This window comes from Hibiscus syriacus, unplaced genomic scaffold (assembly GCF_006381635.1).
Source record: "Hibiscus syriacus cultivar Baekdansim isolate YM2019G1 unplaced genomic scaffold, ASM638163v2 tig00000916_pilon, whole genome shotgun sequence".
Classification (NCBI taxonomy): Eukaryota; Viridiplantae; Streptophyta; class Magnoliopsida; order Malvales; family Malvaceae; genus Hibiscus; species Hibiscus syriacus.
In genome coordinates, this window is record NW_024061833.1 from 1,180,557 (window position 1) to 1,199,099 (window position 18,543).

At 36.8% G+C, this 18,543-nt stretch overlaps 1 protein-coding gene across 1 annotated transcript; it reads right to left on the minus strand.

The window, feature by feature from the left end:
- Positions 1 to 2,209: 2,209 nt before the first annotated feature.
- Positions 2,210 to 3,594, minus strand: LOC120116892. The gene is made up of 3 exons (XM_039137282.1): positions 3,568 to 3,594; positions 3,159 to 3,455; positions 2,210 to 2,647 (listed from the first exon to the last, which is right to left on the minus strand). Exons 1-3 carry the CDS (start codon positions 3,592 to 3,594, stop codon positions 2,210 to 2,212), a joined length of 762 nt encoding a protein of 253 aa, XP_038993213.1.
- Positions 3,595 to 18,543: the final 14,949 nt, after the last annotated feature.

The following is an 18,543-nucleotide window of genomic DNA, read 5'->3' on the forward strand; positions in this document are numbered from 1 at the left end:
GAGGAGCCCCACGCGCACTACCTGCGCGTGGCGGTACGTGAGACGGTGGAAATGGGTTGGGTAAGTCAGTCAAGTACTCCATAAGCATCCAAACATAATTTACAACCAAGATTTAACCAAAAATCATTTCAAAATAACCGAAATACAATCGGAACTTACCTAAAATGGTTATCGATGAAAATGGCAATGACACTGTGACCTGCCGATTAGGTTTCGAGCATATAGAGATGGTGAGTCCAGTTACGATGGAGGTGAGGCGAGCCGATGACTGAGGCGATCAAAAATCATGAAAATCGAGGTGAAAGTGGTCTCAACGGTGCTTAGATGAGCTTCCCATGGTAATCGGCGATGAATTCTGGTGAGGGACTAGAGGGGATTTGGTCACCGGTCGATGGCGAGTCGAATGAGGGTGGTTGTGCACTCCAAAAGTGGTCGGACAGTGAGGAATCATTAAAAAAGTAGGCTAGGGATTAAGGTTGAGAAATTTAAGGATTTAGGGTTTTGGGTATTATAACTCGAGCCTTAAGCATTAAATAATGTACTTACTTAAAATATCACAAATAGTGACCTAGCTTAAATGGTAGGGTGATGGTTGGCCATGCCTGAGGATAGGGGTTTGAAACCCCTCAGCTACACACTTGAAATTTTTATTTTATTTTTCCACTGAACATAAAAAATGGTAAAATTCATGATTAAGTCCCTAAAATTCGTACATGTTCAAAACTAAGTTGCTAGCTTCTGAAACTTCCTACAGATGGCATGTGAGGACAGTACAGTTAAGGACAGGGGAGTAAGCGGTAACAAGACAAAAATAAGAGGGAAATCTTCGCTTTTTGAATTTTTTTCCTTTTTTGGGTTTTACTTTTGCATTTAATAATTTTGTCTCTTTCCTCAACTCACACCCCATCCACCCGTTAAATAACCCCCATTTTCCTATTTTTTATTTTTTTACTCTCTCACACGAACTTCATCTTTTTCTCTTCTTCTTTCCTCTTTCAAAACGCACGCCATAATCGAAAGCGTCCAACTTTTTCATCTTTCTTTCTTTCGACAAGAAAACGATGGTGCGCTCACGTCCTCCAAGCATGATTCATTCATCACTACCGCGTTTCATTGACAAAGCGGCGTAAGAACGGTTTCAATTGTTCAATAACTGTCGGGTTTTCTTTGAGCTAGGCTTCCTCTTCTCCAATGCTGAAGATGCCGACATTGGAGGAGATGTAATGGATATTGTTAACCAAAAAAAGTACATAAATTTGCTAGGGATCCAAGGAACGTGAATGCCTCTCTTGTGAAGGAATTTTATGCCAACATAATCGATCTTAACCAACATGTTATGGTGGTTCGAGGTATTTTTATTCGTTTTACCCCTTTAGGTATTAATTGTTACTTTAAATATCAAGATATTGTGGATAAGCACACCACGTTCGCCAAGGAGGTAGACAACGAGACTTAGCATGGCATTTTGGAGGACCTCTGCTTTTCAAATACAAAGAAGAATGGGTAGCAAGTGAGCTGACGATCAGTGGATCGTGAGAGGCTACAATCGAGGGCTAAGTTGTGGAACCACTTTATGAAGCATAAGCTCCTCCCCACTGCCCATAACACCACTATCTCATTGCATATAATGGTTCTGCTACACTCTATTTTCTTTGGGTGCTCCATTGACATAGGCAAGATAATCGTGGAACACGTTCACACTTGTTTGAAGCGACCTGCTAGTGCCCTGCTATTTCCAAATCTTATCACAGTACTCTACCGTAAAAGAGATGGATGATGACCAGTTTGATAAAATATTGCTTGGGATGATAGGTATTACAAAGGCCAAGCTGCCTATGTTACTAGGGTTCAAAGAAAACAAGGGTAAGGAAAAAGATGAGAGTATCTCCCGAACTGATACAAACCAAGATGAAATAGCGAAATTAGATGCTCTCGTGGAGGTATCCAAGTGGGCCCAAGATCAAGTGGCAAATCTTACCAGCAACCAGACGACCTTCTTATTTTTCCACTAACTAGAAAAAATGGGAAAATTCATGATTAAGTCCCTAAACTTCCTATAGGTTTAAAACTGGGTTGTAAGCTTCTGAAACTTATAATTTAATCCCAAAATTAACCAAATTAATTTTTAATTTTAAATGGGGGTGTGACAATTCTTCCCCCAAGAGAAATTTCATCCTAAAAAATTACCTGAAGCAAACAAATGCGGAAACTAAGTCTCCATTGATTCCTTTGTCTCCCAGGTGGTTTTTTCAAGACCACTGTTACTCCATTGAACCTTTACCATCAGGATACGCTTGCTCCTTAGCACTCTCTCATCTCGACCCAAAATCTGAACAAGCTCCTCATCATAGGATAAATATGGCATCAACTCAACATCATCTAATTGAATAAAGTGGCTAAGGTCTGGATGATAGAGCCTCAATATGGACACGTGAAAGACATCGTGAATACGGTTAAGCTGGTCAATATAAGACTTCTGCCTGTCAAATGCCTCTTTCAAGCGGTCACAGATCAATCTGATGGTGTCCTCATTCTCTCGTACTGAATCAGGTCCCAAAGTCTTTCTATCACGCAACTTAGTCCAATAGATCGAGGTACAACATCTATGCCCATAAAGTGCTTTGTACGGTGTCATACGAATGCTATCCTGATAGTTGTTATTGTAAGCAAACTCAGCCAATGGCAAAAAAATCCTCCCAACTACCACGAAAATCAATCACACAACCTCTCAACATATCCTCAAAAACCTGAATCACCCTATCAGATTGACCATCAGTATGCGGGTGGAAAGTTGTACTAAAATTCAATCTCATACTCATAGCCTCATATAGTACTTTCTAGAATCTCAAAGTAAATCTCGGATCTCGATTAGAAATGATAAATAGCGGTACACCATACAATATGATGATCTCATAGATATATAATCTAGCCATATTTTCCAAAGAATAATTTACACACACATGAATAAAATGAGTTGATTTTGTAAGTCTGTCAACTATCACCCAGATAGAATCTTTTTTCGAAGAAGTCAAAGGTAGACCAGTAACAAAATCCATAGTAATACGCTTACACTTCTATTTGGGAATCTTGATAGATTGTAATAGACCCGACGAATGCTTGTACTCTGCCTTAACTTGCTAATAGGTCAAGCATCTAACCACATAATCAGATATATCTTTCTTCATACCGATCCAACAGTATATGTCCCCCAGATTCCGATACATCTTATCTTCACTGGGGTGCATAGTATAAGGGCTACTGTGAGCCTCACTAAGGATATCATGTTGGAACTCTGCATCATCATGTACACAATATTGACCCTTAAAGCATAGAACTCCATCTTGGTCAAAAGCATAATCTGAGGTAGTACCCTGCTCAACTTGCTCAATAATGGCAAGTAACGAGCTATCAATAACCTGCTTGGCCTTGATCTCGTCGGCCAAGGTCGACTTAACCTATAATTCTACCAACAGAATGCTATCATCATATAATTTCATCCTGGAAAATAAAGACCTCAGATCAGCTATAGCCTTCGGCTCAGATCATCTACAACGATATTAATTTTACCCGGATGATAATCAATCTCGTAATCATAGTCCTTCGATAGCTCAAGCCAACAATGTTACCTCAGATTAAGTTCCTTCTAGGTCAAAAGATACTTCAAACTCTTGTGATTAGTAAGAATATAACACTTCACCCTGACAGGTTTTAATTACCTGTCAAGCATCGTTTCAAAAAATTTTACCAATCTAGCACTCTTTTCAGAAAGACGCAGATGATAATCCGCGCCTTACGCTGATGTGGCACCAGCTGGGGCGCGATAATTATGACACACGTCAGTAAGGCACAGATTACCATCCGCCTCTTTCATTTAATTATCAACCGTTCACACTCCCCCAATTAATTACCCTATCTGCCCAAACCCATCCCCAACCCTATAAATACCCCCTCATATATTCATTCAAACACACCAAATCCTTTCAAATGCTCTCAAATCCTCTCAAACCATATCAAAGCCCAAACCCTCTTAAAGCTCAAACCCGGTCAAATTCTATTTAGAAGGTAATATATTCTTCTTTTATATAATAAATTAATATTTTAGTATTTTATTAAATTGTATTATATTAATTATTTATTATTTTTTACAATTATAAAATGGAAGGTTGTCTGCTTCGTTTAGATAGACATCATATCTCAAGGCATTTTACTGACACGGTAATATTTTTAAATTATTTTTTAATTTTAATTATTGGTAATATTTTGTTTAATTATTTATTTAGTTTAATTTATATATTAATTTTTATAATATTTATTAAATTAGGAGAGAGATAGTATATTAGATCCCTTTATCTGTAATCTTAAGTTAGAGATACCAACCTCTGTATGGTCGTATTTAGTCGAGGCTGGATTCGGTTACGTAGCTAGATACAAAGGGCACTATAACGTAGAATCCAACCTGATTTCTGCATTGGTCGAGCGGTGGAGACTAGAGACACACATATTCCATATTCCGTGCGGAGAGTGCACGATTACGCTGGAGGATGTTTCCATGCACTTGGGGCTTTCGGTAGATGGAGATATACTTTCTGGTGTGGCACACGGTGGCTGGAATTCATTATGCCAGGAGTATCTTGGAGGTGTCCCGCCTAATTTTAAAGGTAGTCGGATTCCGTTAAATTGGTTGGATGCAACTTTCAAGCGTTTGAGTTGCAACGCCTCGGAGGAGCAGGTAAAAATGTATGCACTGGCATGCATACTATAGCTGATAGGAGGGCTCCTGATGCCAGACAAATCGCACAACCAAGTTAACTATATGTGGTTACGGCATCTCGCCAATTTTTATTTGGCTGCACACTGAGTTGGGGCTCGGCAGTTTTGGCATCCCTCTATAGGAAAATGTGTCAAGCTACTGACTATAGGAAAAATGCTATCGGTAGATGTCTCCTTCTGCTACAGTCTTGGGTGTGGTATCGCATACCCTTTTTATGTCCGGTTGTGAAGAACTCATTGGTCTTCCCGCTATTATTGAGGTAATTACAATACTAATTTCATATATTAATCATTATATCTAGTATATAATAAAAATTATTTCATTGAATAGGTGTTTTACTGCAAGGAAAGATCATCAAGATTTACCTGATGAATTAGAATCAATTAGGCTACTCATTTATCAGAAGGCTGACACAGAGGTATGTATTTAAATAACAAAATCTATTTTTAATTATTGTTATATAATTATAATATTATTTGATAAGAATTATATATATTTGTTTTAGTTTGAATGTGCTCCTTATTGTACTGAAGATATGAGGATTTGTATCCCACACGACTTAAGGGGCCCATTAGATGTTTGGATGGTGGTGGTCCCTATGATATGTTATGCGATTGTCGAGTGGCATCCTACTGATCGCGTGCTCCGACAATTTAGATTTGTACAATCAATTCTGGAAGCACTTCAAAGTCTCGACGATTTGCATAGCACCGATCGACGTGGGCATATTCCCCGTAGAGAACCCATTTATATATACCATTTGACGGTTGCAGATGGTTATTACGGTGGTTCAACAGGAACGGGAAACTTTTCCTACTTTATGAGAAAACATGAGGCGGGTGCATTCATTGACATTGATAGAGACCGATGCAGGTAGCCCGATCCGATCCAGGAAGTCACATTAGGGCCACCGGAGCGACCCACTGTAAAAATAGCGGAAAATTTAAATCTTTTTATCCGAAACATGTAACTTATAAAATCAGTTGTCACTATTTAAAAATAAAACAGATTTCCAGACTCGTATATAAATCAAATATAATTACATGCCCCCTAATCACATGTACCATACTCTGCAACAACACCGGAAGAACTCCCTTACCGAAGTCGATAGATGCACTGGTACAATTCTTTTAACCTGAAAATGTGAGTAATAGAGTGAGCTTTGGAAAGCTCAGTAATACAGAACTACCAGATGATGCTGAAAAACGTGTAGATACAGATAAACATATTTTCCTTATTGGTTCAGATATTTACAGATTTTTATGTTGAGCAGAGATCCTACTGATATTTCAGGTGGTAACGGACAATGAGCTTTTGTTTCAGAGAAATATTTCGGATGACTGAGTTCAGGAGATCAGAATAGGTTTTCTAGTGTGTTCCCAAAAAACCATGTAACTTTTCAGATCTTTTTAAAACATATATATATATATACCCCCATCCGTCACGAACAAAATGTATAGGTTCCCCAGAACCATACAACCCCGTCACTAACAGTAAGGCCCTGAGCACACAGCCGAGGAACCGGTAAGTAAGGCCCTGAGCACACAGCCGAGGAACCTCCAAGTAATCTTCCTCCAACAATACCCCCCAATAAAACATGTTCCGTCCGTAAACGGATATATCAAAAATCAAAACATAATTCAAGTCAAGTATCATATCAGAATCCAGGTCATGTATCAGATCAGAATCCATGTCAATATCAGATCAGAATCCAGGTCAGGATCATAACATAATTCAAGTCGGAAATCAGATAAAATATTTATATGATTAGGGAACACACCAGAGTTTACAGATATTATTCAGAGGTATTGGATAATCTTAACAGGTAGAGAAACATGAATATTCAGTATACCGATAGGATATCAGAATTTAGAATCACTATTTGAAAGAGTTCATTAACTGACATAATCATCAGTTATTCAGAATGTGAATTATCAGGATATTATCTTATTCGGACAGTTTTCAGAAGCTGTACGTAATCAGAAGGGTATTCAGAATCCTTTACATCCATGTCGATTGATCGGATAATCGAACAACTTGAGAACGAAGATTCAGAACCTTAACAATCTATGTCGACTGGTCAATTCATTTTTCTTCTAGGGTATTTACTCTTTAATACCACAAATTCTTGTCCGTAGACCATTTTCGGAATTATCACTGAATAAATCTTCCAATGACTTTATTTCATTTCCACGCTTCCACAATATCATGAAATATTGACGTACTTGATTAATTTGTTCATAACCCATTGTAATTGTACACTACGTAAACTCATCAGAGTTTCCAGACTTATCCAAATCACTTACTAAATCCTCAGTCATTGAGGTTACCTATTTCATTTAGCAATCATCTCCATTCCAGTTACTTCAGAATTTTCCAGAGTAATTCAAACGTTCCTGAATTTCAGATACATGTTGTACTTCCATCCCATTCAATTTGGTCTTCGTGGTTGATTGTTGAACAAACGTCCAATTCTTAGTACTGAATACGATCTAGATCTGAGCTGAACTGAATACTTCCAAGATTCGTCATCGAGCCAAACTTGAGAAGACGAACACATGTTCTAGAAATATCTATGTCATTCAGGTATTGACATAGCTTTAATGTTGATCTATTCACTTAAATTGTTTTCCATTACCTTTAAAGGTAGTCCAATACCTATGCTTACTTGGATTCCTTAATTAATCCAAGACATTTACTTAATTTAGGCCATAAGGGTATTTTGGTAATTTTGATGTTTAGTTTTGTTCCATTCATTTCAGAACTCGAGGATATTCAATCATTCCTGAGCTTGGTGATATTCTTGGGTCATTTCCATTACAGGGGTATTTTGGTCATTTTACAGATCTACGGTATTTAAATCTTTTCCTTCCATCCGATCTTATTATTTAATTCAATCTTATCATTTACTTCAGTCTTTTCGAACAATTCTGACAGCAGAATACCCCCGATAAATTATTCTTCAGGTATTTACTCATTTCTCGGATATTTTCGGGTCAAGTGTCTTCTCAGATTTTACAAACGAAATATCATGAATTTTCCTGCATTAAGTCAGGATCTTAACAATCAAATCTGTACTTAATCGAGTTAAGTACGAATCCTCTAAGTATTTTCTCATTCAGGGTTAACTCAGACTATTCTATCTCTTAAGGGCATTTCTATAATTTCTTAACCAGATAAGTTCGATATTAGCTCTTAACAAAAATAATATAATTTAGAGATCCTATGATTAATTGCTTTCTTGAACAATCTCTGATCTTGAAATAATTCCCTTAACACACTTCTAGTATCTTGCATAAACCTTCTTGGGGTTAAAAACCGGTTCTCCATAATTTCCAAGTAAAACTAACATTTCTTATGCACATCAATAGTTTTAGCAGATCAATAATTCTTTTCAGATTTATTAATCCACTTCCAGAGACAATTCTTGTCAATTTCCAATATAAGGGTAATTTCGTATTTTTACCATACCGAAGTATTCTCATAATTTTCCATCCAAGTACCTTTAACATTTAACCTTTGATGATATAAAATATAATTTACAAATCCATGTCTGATTTCTTTATCACTATTCACAAACTTGTAATTTAATTCTAACAATCTTTCAATCTCTTATATTAGTCATTCGATCCGTATTCAGTTACAGAATTTCTACCACATTCATATCGAGTGAATAACTTATTCAACTCCACAAAAGTGACCAACATTATCTTATTCATGCATTTACCAATATCAACATGTTCCATAAAGCATAAAGAGGTAGTAAAGTATTACCTCGATTTCTGTGCAATACTGATCGACCATAAAAATTCCATTCGAACGCCTTTGATCTTCAATTCAACTTCCAATAATTCCTCAGATACATATCAACATAAATTATATCAGAAACGGAGCTTAATTACGATAAACGGATCGAATCAGGTGATAAATTAGTGGAAGACGGCTTACCGGGTTCGAATTTGGCGAAACGGACTTCGGATTCGGATTCAGGACGTCGAAAGCATAAAATATGACTTTTCGAAAATTTGGAATTTTCGGTCAAAATCAAAGTCAACGGGTTTGACTGACAATTTCGAGGCCTTCAGGTTCGAATTTCGAAAAACGGACAGCGGAATCGGATTTGGAACGTCGAAAAATGTCAGGATAGGTATACTCGGTCGAAGTCAAAGGTTGTTTAATACCCGATCAAAGCCGGTCAAAGTTTTGGTCAACAGTGGTCAACTCCGGTCAACGGTCAACGGTCAACGGGTCAACGGTCAACGGGTCGGGTCAACGGGTCGGGTCGGGTCAACGGGTCGGGTCGGGTCCACGGGTCGGGTCGGGTTGTGACCGGTCAAACCGGTCAAAACAGTTCCAAAACCGGTCAAACCGGTCACTTTTCCCTTCCCCACGCGCAGTGGCGGCGCGTGGGGGCGCGTGAACAGTGATAAAATCCCGGAAAAATTTCTAAAAATTATTTTGAGCGATTTCGAGATACTTACAAAGCTCGGTTCACAATTTTGAACGGCGGAGAGCTCGATTTCAACAAATCGGGAAATTTGACCGGTTCACCTCCCAACGCGCCGCCGCCGTCGGAGAAAAAGGAGAACACCGGTGGACTCGGAACGGCACAAGGAACACGATGGTGCGGGAGGTGTCGTAAACGGATGACCCGATCGTCGTGAATCGATGAAAAACCAACTAAAACCGAGTTATTACCGACGATACTTCCGACTGAAATTCACGACGAACGACGATGATTCACGACGAAAGGTTTGAGGGGTTTTGTTCCTCGGTTGACAACGAACACGATGGTTGTTTCGGCTTGTCGTTTGGAGGTCGGACGGCGAGTAGATCGGAGTTGGAAGTAGGGAGAACGTTAGAGGAAAACTGGAAAATTTTCCAGAAACATACGGGAGTCTGGGGGGTTTATAACATCTCATAATTAAAAATGGCTAAACCAAGAGTTTAGCCACTGAACTTCCTGCACTTCTTAAAACGGTCTGTCAACTTTGAAATCTTACAATTTAATCCCTTATTTCTTTCAAAATACCAAATTAAATCCACCAATTTATATTTTCTTAAATTTAGCCCCTAAATTGGGGTGTTACAATTCTCCCCTCCTTAAAAAAATTTCGTCCTCGAAATTCATTCATGTCACATAATTGCGTAAATGAAACTTCCATCAGTTCTTTCAAATCTATCAATAGCTTTTATAAAAGTACGATTCCTCCACTTATCCTTAACCAACTAAGCATACATTCTTATCATAAATTTTCCTTATTTCAATAAAAGAATTTAAAATTTTCTCGAGTAATCAATCTCTTCAGAATTCTCCCTCAGTCCACGTAAATAATCAGAACAACTTTATTCTTGTGAAATCAATTCAGCATTGGATACGTGAATAGGCTCGTAGAGCAGCAACATATCTCAATTTCATTTCCGGAGTCGAGTCAGAAATTCTCAAATGAATAACTCTCACATGGCTCATGAGATACTTTACAGCGTTTAGACAGATGTTACTGGTATTCCTTTTTGTACAAGTATAGCCTTAGCAGATAGAAACTTTGGTTTACTCAATACAGATAGGGACTCAGCCCTGGAGTTCCAGCTCAGAGAGGTACGATTGTAGTCTAGGGGCATGTATTGATCGGACATATTTTGACATTCGACCGGCCGGTCTATCTTGAAAAATTTTGACTCAAACCATAGCTCTGATACCACTAAATGTAACCCCCCAGACCGATGCAGGTAGCCCGATCCGATCCAGGAAGTCACATTAGGGCCACCGGAGCGACCCACTGTAAAAATAGCGGAAAATTTAAATCTTTTTATCCGAAACATGTAACTTATAAAATCAGTTGTCACTATTTAAAAATAAAACAGATTTCCAGACTCGTATATAAATCAAATATAATTACATGCCCCCTAATCACATGTACCATACTCTGCAACAACACCGGAAGAACTCCCTTACCGAAGTCGATAGATGCACTGGTACAATTCTTTTAACCTGAAAATGTGAGTAATAGAGTGAGCTTTGGAAAGCTCAGTAATACAGAACTACCAGATGATGCTGAAAAACGTGTAGATACAGATAAACATATTTTCCTTATTGGTTCAGATATTTACAGATTTTTATGTTGAGCAGAGATCCTACTGATATTTCAGGTGGTAACGGACAATGAGCTTTTGTTTCAGAGAAATATTTCGGATGACTGAGTTCAGGAGATCAGAATAGGTTTTCTAGTGTGTTCCCAAAAAACCATGTAACTTTTCAGATCTTTTTAAAACATATATATATATATACCCCCATCCGTCACGAACAAAATGTATAGGTTCCCCAGAACCATACAACCCCGTCACTAACAGTAAGGCCCTGAGCACACAGCCGAGGAACCGGTAAGTAAGGCCCTGAGCACACAGCCGAGGAACCTCCAAGTAATCTTCCTCCAACAATACCCCCCAATAAAACATGTTCCGTCCGTAAACGGATATATCAAAAATCAAAACATAATTTAAGTCAAGTATCATATCAGAATCCAGGTCATGTATCAGATCAGAATCCATGTCAATATCAGATCAGAATCCAGGTCAGGATCATAACATAATTCAAGTCGGAAATCAGATAAAATATTTATATGATTAGGGAACACACCAGAGTTTACAGATATTATTCAGAGGTATTGGATAATCTTAACAGGTAGAGAAACATGAATATTCAGTATACCGATAGGATATCAGAATTTAGAATCACTATTTGAAAGAGTTCATTAACTGACATAATCATCAGTTATTCAGAATGTGAATTATCAGGATATTATCTTATTCGGACAGTTTTCAGAAGCTGTACGTAATCAGAAGGGTATTCAGAATCCTTTACATCCATGTCGATTGATCGGATAATCGAACAACTTGAGAACGAAGATTCAGAACCTTAACAATCTATGTCGACTGGTCAATTCATTTTTCTTCTAGGGTATTTACTCTTTAATACCACAAATTCTTGTCCGTAGACCATTTTCGGAATTATCACTGAATAAATCTTCCAATGACTTTATTTCATTTCCACGCTTCCACAATATCATGAAATATTGACGTACTTGATTAATTTGTTCATAACCCATTGTAATTGTACACTACGTAAACTCATCAGAGTTTCCAGACTTATCCAAATCACTTACTAAATCCTCAGTCATTGAGGTTACCTATTTCATTTAGCAATCATCTCCATTCCAGTTACTTCAGAATTTTCCAGAGTAATTCAAACGTTCCTGAATTTCAGATACATGTTGTACTTCCATCCCATTCAATTTGGTCTTCGTGGTTGATTGTTGAACAAACGTCCAATTCTTAGTACTGAATACGATCTAGATCTGAGCTGAACTGAATACTTCCAAGATTCGTCATCGAGCCAAACTTGAGAAGACGAACACATGTTCTAGAAATATCTATGTCATTCAGGTATTGACATAGCTTTAATGTTGATCTATTCACTTAAATTGTTTTCCATTACCTTTAAAGGTAGTCCAATACCTATGCTTACTTGGATTCCTTAATTAATCCAAGACATTTACTTAATTTAGGCCATAAGGGTATTTTGGTAATTTTGATGTTTAGTTTTGTTCCATTCATTTCAGAACTCGAGGATATTCAATCATTCCTGAGCTTGGTGATATTCTTGGGTCATTTCCATTACAGGGGTATTTTGGTCATTTTACAGATCTACGGTATTTAAATCTTTCCTTCCATCCGATCTTATTATTTAATTCAATCTTATCATTTACTTCAGTCTTTTCGAACAATTCTGACAGCAGAATACCCCCGATAAATTATTCTTCAGGTATTTACTCATTTCTCGGATATTTTCGGGTCAAGTGTCTTCTCAGATTTTACAAACGAAATATCATGAATTTTCCTGCATTAAGTCAGGATCTTAACAATCAAATCTGTACTTAATCGAGTTAAGTACGAATCCTCTAAGTATTTTCTCATTCAGGGTTAACTCAGACTATTCTATCTCTTAAGGGCATTTCTATAATTTCTTAACCAGATAAGTTCGATATTAGCTCTTAACAAAATAATATAATTTAGAGATCCTATGATTAATTGCTTTCTTGAACAATCTCTGATCTTGAAATAATTCCCTTAACACACTTCTAGTATCTTGCATAAACCTTCTTGGGGTTAAAAACCGGTTCTCCATAATTTCCAAGTAAAACTAACATTTCTTATGCACATCAATAGTTTTAGCAGATCAATAATTCTTTTCAGATTTATTAATCCACTTCCAGAGACAATTCTTGTCAATTTCCAATATAAGGGTAATTTCGTATTTTTACCATACCGAAGTATTCTCATAATTTTCCATCCAAGTACCTTTAACATTTAACCTTTGATGATATAAAATATAATTTACAAATCCATGTCTGATTTCTTTATCACTATTCACAAACTTGTAATTTAATTCTAACAATCTTTCAATCTCTTATATTAGTCATTCGATCCGTATTCAGTTACAGAATTTCTACCACATTCATATCGAGTGAATAACTTATTCAACTCCACAAAAGTGACCAACATTATCTTATTCATGCATTTACCAATATCAACATGTTCCATAAAGCATAAAGAGGTAGTAAAGTATTACCTCGATTTCTGTGCAATACTGATCGACCATAAAAATTCCATTCGAACGCCTTTGATCTTCAATTCAACTTCCAATAATTCCTCAGATACATATCAACATAAATTATATCAGAAACGGAGCTTAATTACGATAAACGGATCGAATCAGGTGATAAATTAGTGGAAGACGGCTTACCGGGTTCGAATTTGGCGAAACGGACTTCGGATTCGGATTCAGGACGTCGAAAGCATAAAATATGACTTTTCGAAAATTTGGAATTTTCGGTCAAAATCAAAGTCAACGGGTTTGACTGACAATTTCGAGGCCTTCAGGTTCGAATTTCGAAAAACGGACAGCGGAATCGGATTTGGAACGTCGAAAAATGTCAGGATAGGTATACTCGGTCGAAGTCAAAGGTTGTTTAATACCCGATCAAAGCCGGTCAAAGTTTTGGTCAACAGTGGTCAACTCCGGTCAACGGTCAACGGTCAACGGGTCAACGGTCAACGGGTCGGGTCAACGGGTCGGGTCGGGTCAACGGGTCGGGTCGGGTCCACGGGTCGGGTCGGGTTGTGACCGGTCAAACCGGTCAAAACAGTTCCAAAACCGGTCAAACCGGTCACTTTTCCCTTCCCCACGCGCAGTGGCGGCGCGTGGGGGCGCGTGAACAGTGATAAAATCCCGGAAAAATTTCTAAAAATTATTTTGAGCGATTTCGAGATACTTACAAAGCTCGGTTCACAATTTTGAACGGCGGAGAGCTCGATTTCAACAAATCGGGAAATTTGACCGGTTCACCTCCCAACGCGCCGCCGCCGTCGGAGAAAAAGGAGAACACCGGTGGACTCGGAACGGCACAAGGAACACGATGGTGCGGGAGGTGTCGTAAACGGATGACCCGATCGTCGTGAATCGATGAAAAACCAACTAAAACCGAGTTATTACCGACGATACTTCCGACTGAAATTCACGACGAACGACGATGATTCACGACGAAAGGTTTGAGGGGTTTTGTTCCTCGGTTGACAACGAACACGATGGTTGTTTCGGCTTGTCGTTTGGAGGTCGGACGGCGAGTAGATCGGAGTTGGAAGTAGGGAGAACGTTAGAGGAAAACTGGAAAATTTTCCAGAAACATACGGGAGTCTGGGGGGTTTATAACATCTCATAATTAAAAATGGCTAAACCAAGAGTTTAGCCACTGAACTTCCTGCACTTCTTAAAACGGTCTGTCAACTTTGAAATCTTACAATTTAATCCCTTATTTCTTTCAAAATACCAAATTAAATCCACCAATTTATATTTTCTTAAATTTAGCCCCTAAATTGGGGTGTTACACATTTCCATGCTCCTTATTCTATGGAGGTACTATATCGTCATCCGTTCCTTATCAACAAAATGTATCTACTCCTGATGGTGATGATGATGATGACAATGGTGATGATAATGATGATGATGATGATGATAAGAGTGAGGAGTCAGAACAAGTTATACGAAGAAATCCTCCTCGAGACAGACAGCCACCGCCCTGCGAAACACATTCAAGACGCAAGCATCGATAGATTCATACATTTCATTATAGTTGTATTTAATTTTTTATTTACAAACAATTATAATTTTTTTAATTATTTACCATTTAATACTTAAAATATTTTGTTAATTTTGTTTATTACTTAATTCAAGCGAATGGTTTTATCATTTAGTGCTTTTTAATCGTTTTATTGTATCATTTTCTTATTTTATTAATCGGTGATGATCAAATGACATTAACTTAAAGTTAATGAAAATTAAATTACAGAAACTTATCTTTCTTATGCAACAACTACAACAAGCACAACATCAACGGTTACTTGATGACAAAATAAATGGACATTTTTTCCTACTGTGTCCTGGGTTTCTACAATACCCACATCTTTTGTTTTCTCTTGATGTTTCCATATAACAATGAATTCGAGTGGATTTTGGACGACCTAAGGATGGATTTGGTACAATCGAAAGCTAATTCTGAACCTCATTAGGGTTTTTCTCATTACCTATGGGAAGAAATCAAATTCATATGCCTTAAACACTTCCAATAGAAGGTATACAAAATCCACAAAACGGTTATAGTCTTGGCGGGTATGTGAGCAAGCTACTATGACATGAGCGCATGAATAATTCAGAGCTTGAAAAAACCCATTGTTGCACCATCTGTCTCGTAGATTAACTCTGAACGAGTTAGCTTGAATCCCTTGAAGAGGTTGCAGGATCTCTGTCACACGAAACAATTCATGGGTTTTAGAGAAGCTTGTTACAGACATTCTATTTGATGCATCAATTCTTTTTTGTAGATATGTAACTAATCTATGGTGATATACATGACCGTTTTACATCCAAGTTTGAGCTTGTCCCCCGAGCTTGGCGAAAAGTGTTCCCAAATGAAAATATGTCATTTTTACTAAAGTCGTTACCGATAAATGATGTGCCCCCTTTAAGGTCGAATTGATAGCCTAGTCAAGTTTGTCATCATGTGTCCATATCGATATCCATCATCATATGCATTTGTTCACATTTCTTTATTGATGAGGCTGATGTAATCGTATCATTCCTCGTTCTTTCCCCACAATTCTTGAAGCAATGACTCAAATATTTGAGGTAGTAGTTTGTAACCTGAACATCAAATGTAGAACTTACTAACTTTGTTTCTATAAAAAAAATGAACATGATTGAAAGAAAAAAAATAATAGAATTTTCACATACCCATGCATACAAGTAATTGGCACTCATCATTCTTCTTGAACATTCCATGATAGTTTGCAGTAATGTGACGGATACAATACATGTGTTAGACATAGGGTGGTTGTCACATTGGACCCAAAGATTTCATTACTGCTTTGATACCAACTCCGCGATCTGAAATGACACAGATTTTTTCCCTCGTGAAAACATGTAAGAGTAAGTTTCGGAGAAAAAAGACACAAGAATGTATATTCTCCTTCAACAATGATAAAAACAACTGGAAGTATGTTGCGATTATCATCTTAGACAACTGCCAATAATAAAACTTGCTTGTATTTTCCATACAAGAATGTCCCGTCGATTTGGACCATGGGCTTGAATTACTATAAATACAATATAATTAATTTAATGTCGATTTTAAAATGTAATTTATAATAAATTTAGAGTTTTTGTTTTAAATAATTAATTTTATTCTAATTCTATCGTGATTTATCTTGAAATAACTAAAATTGAGATTAATAAAGACGTCCACCTTCGACAAATCATACCAGCACTTTGGCAGAGATGAAACTTTATTGGTTTTCATGAAATCATGATTGATTCATTTGAATTAATTAAAGAAAATCTGACTTTGATTCATGAACAAATTTCCCCATACCGTGGGGTGGATTTAATTATAGCCACTGGATGCATGGGGTTTTAAGAGCATAGACGGGGACATAAACTGAAAATGATTTTTTTTATTTGACAAAAGTAGAGTATGAGAAAGTGATAGATTTGTTGCAACCTAATTAAGTATTTGAATTAAAGTGTTGTTTGAATAGTTGCGATAATTATAAATTAGTTTAGATTTTTTTTAGTTAATTGATAATGCATATATATTTTAAAATTTTGATGATTTAAATTTCATTTTTTAAAGAAAATAATATTTCTTTTGTTACTAATACTATTTAATGGGTTAAAAATGAAATTTATAAAAGAGTTAAATTGCACTATAAATCTTCAAATTATGATATTTATTTTAAATTGGTCTTTGAACCTTTGAATGTTTTAATTTTATCCTTAAAATATGTTTCTTATTTTAAATTGATCTCTAAATTTTTTAACATTCTAAATTCAACCTCAAACTATGACCTCATTCTAAATTGGTTCTCAAACTTTTGAATGCTTTTGGGGGGCAAAAAAATCAAATTTATGGACCAAATTTGAAAATTTGTTCAGTTTGAGGACTAATATTGACAAAAATTCAAAGGTCAAATTAGAAAAGGCAACTAAATTGAGGGGTCAATTTGTAATTTTCCCTTCTAAAGGTTAAAATTCCAAGTAATGGCAATTCTCGTGATAAAATTCTTAATCCAATGTCAAATCGAATAGCTGATCCAGTAATTTAATTTTAAAAATTTATGACAAAAAATATGAAGAGTTTAAATTGAGATTTTATTTTTAGGGTAAAGTCTATAAATAGTCCCTAAACTTTTAGGACATTTGTATTTTAGTCACCCAACTTTTAAAACTTGCAATACAACTATCGAACTTTAGTTTGTTTTCAGTAAGATCCCTGACTCTTCTTTAAACCCTTTAAACCCCCATTCTTCTTCTTCCTTCTTTCTTCTTTCTTCTTTCTTCTCTCACACCCCCGTTAACCTCACTCTTCTTTTTCTTCTCTCTCACACCCCTGTTAACCCCACTCTTCTTCTTCTTCTTCTTCTTCTTCTTCTTCTTCTTCTTCTTCTTCTTCTTCTTCTTCTTCTTCTTCTTCTTCTTCTTCTTCTTCTTCTTCTTCTTCTTCTTCTTCTTCTTCTTCTTCTTCTTCTCTTCTTCTTCTTCTTCTTCTTCTTTCTCTTCTTCTTCTTCTTTCTTCTTCTCTTCTCTTCTTCTTCTTCTCTTCTTTCTTCTTTCTCTTCTTTCTTCTTCTTCTCTTCTTCTTCTTCTTCTTCTTCTTCTTCTTCTTCTTCTTCTTCTATTCTCCCGCTCGTGCCCACTACAAGATTTTGATGCAACTCACGTCCACTGAACCCTCTAAAATCGTTATTTTTCCCATGGCTTTCGCCATCGTCGAAAATGGAAGAGTTGTCGTTTGCAAGAGAGTTCAACGGTAGCTCAAGAACCATTACTCTTTTCTGGCATCAGCGAAGATAATATCAAAGTAGGAAACATAGAAGAATGGAACCTCAAAATCATATTGCATGAGGAATGTCTCCTGGACTCCACCAACCACTACAATACAACTGTAACCAGCTCCCAACAGAGAATAAAAATTCTTCCTTGTGGCTAGTGTAGCACCCAACCATGTCCATATATGCCTCAAGAATGGAACGCGGAATACATATGTTCATTCATGTTTCGGCAACACCGAATTTGGCTCGTAACTGAAAATTGCAGTATTTGCAAGCTAAAAATGGATTATATGCTCGAGAATTTTAAAGTACAGAATAAAAGAAAGAAG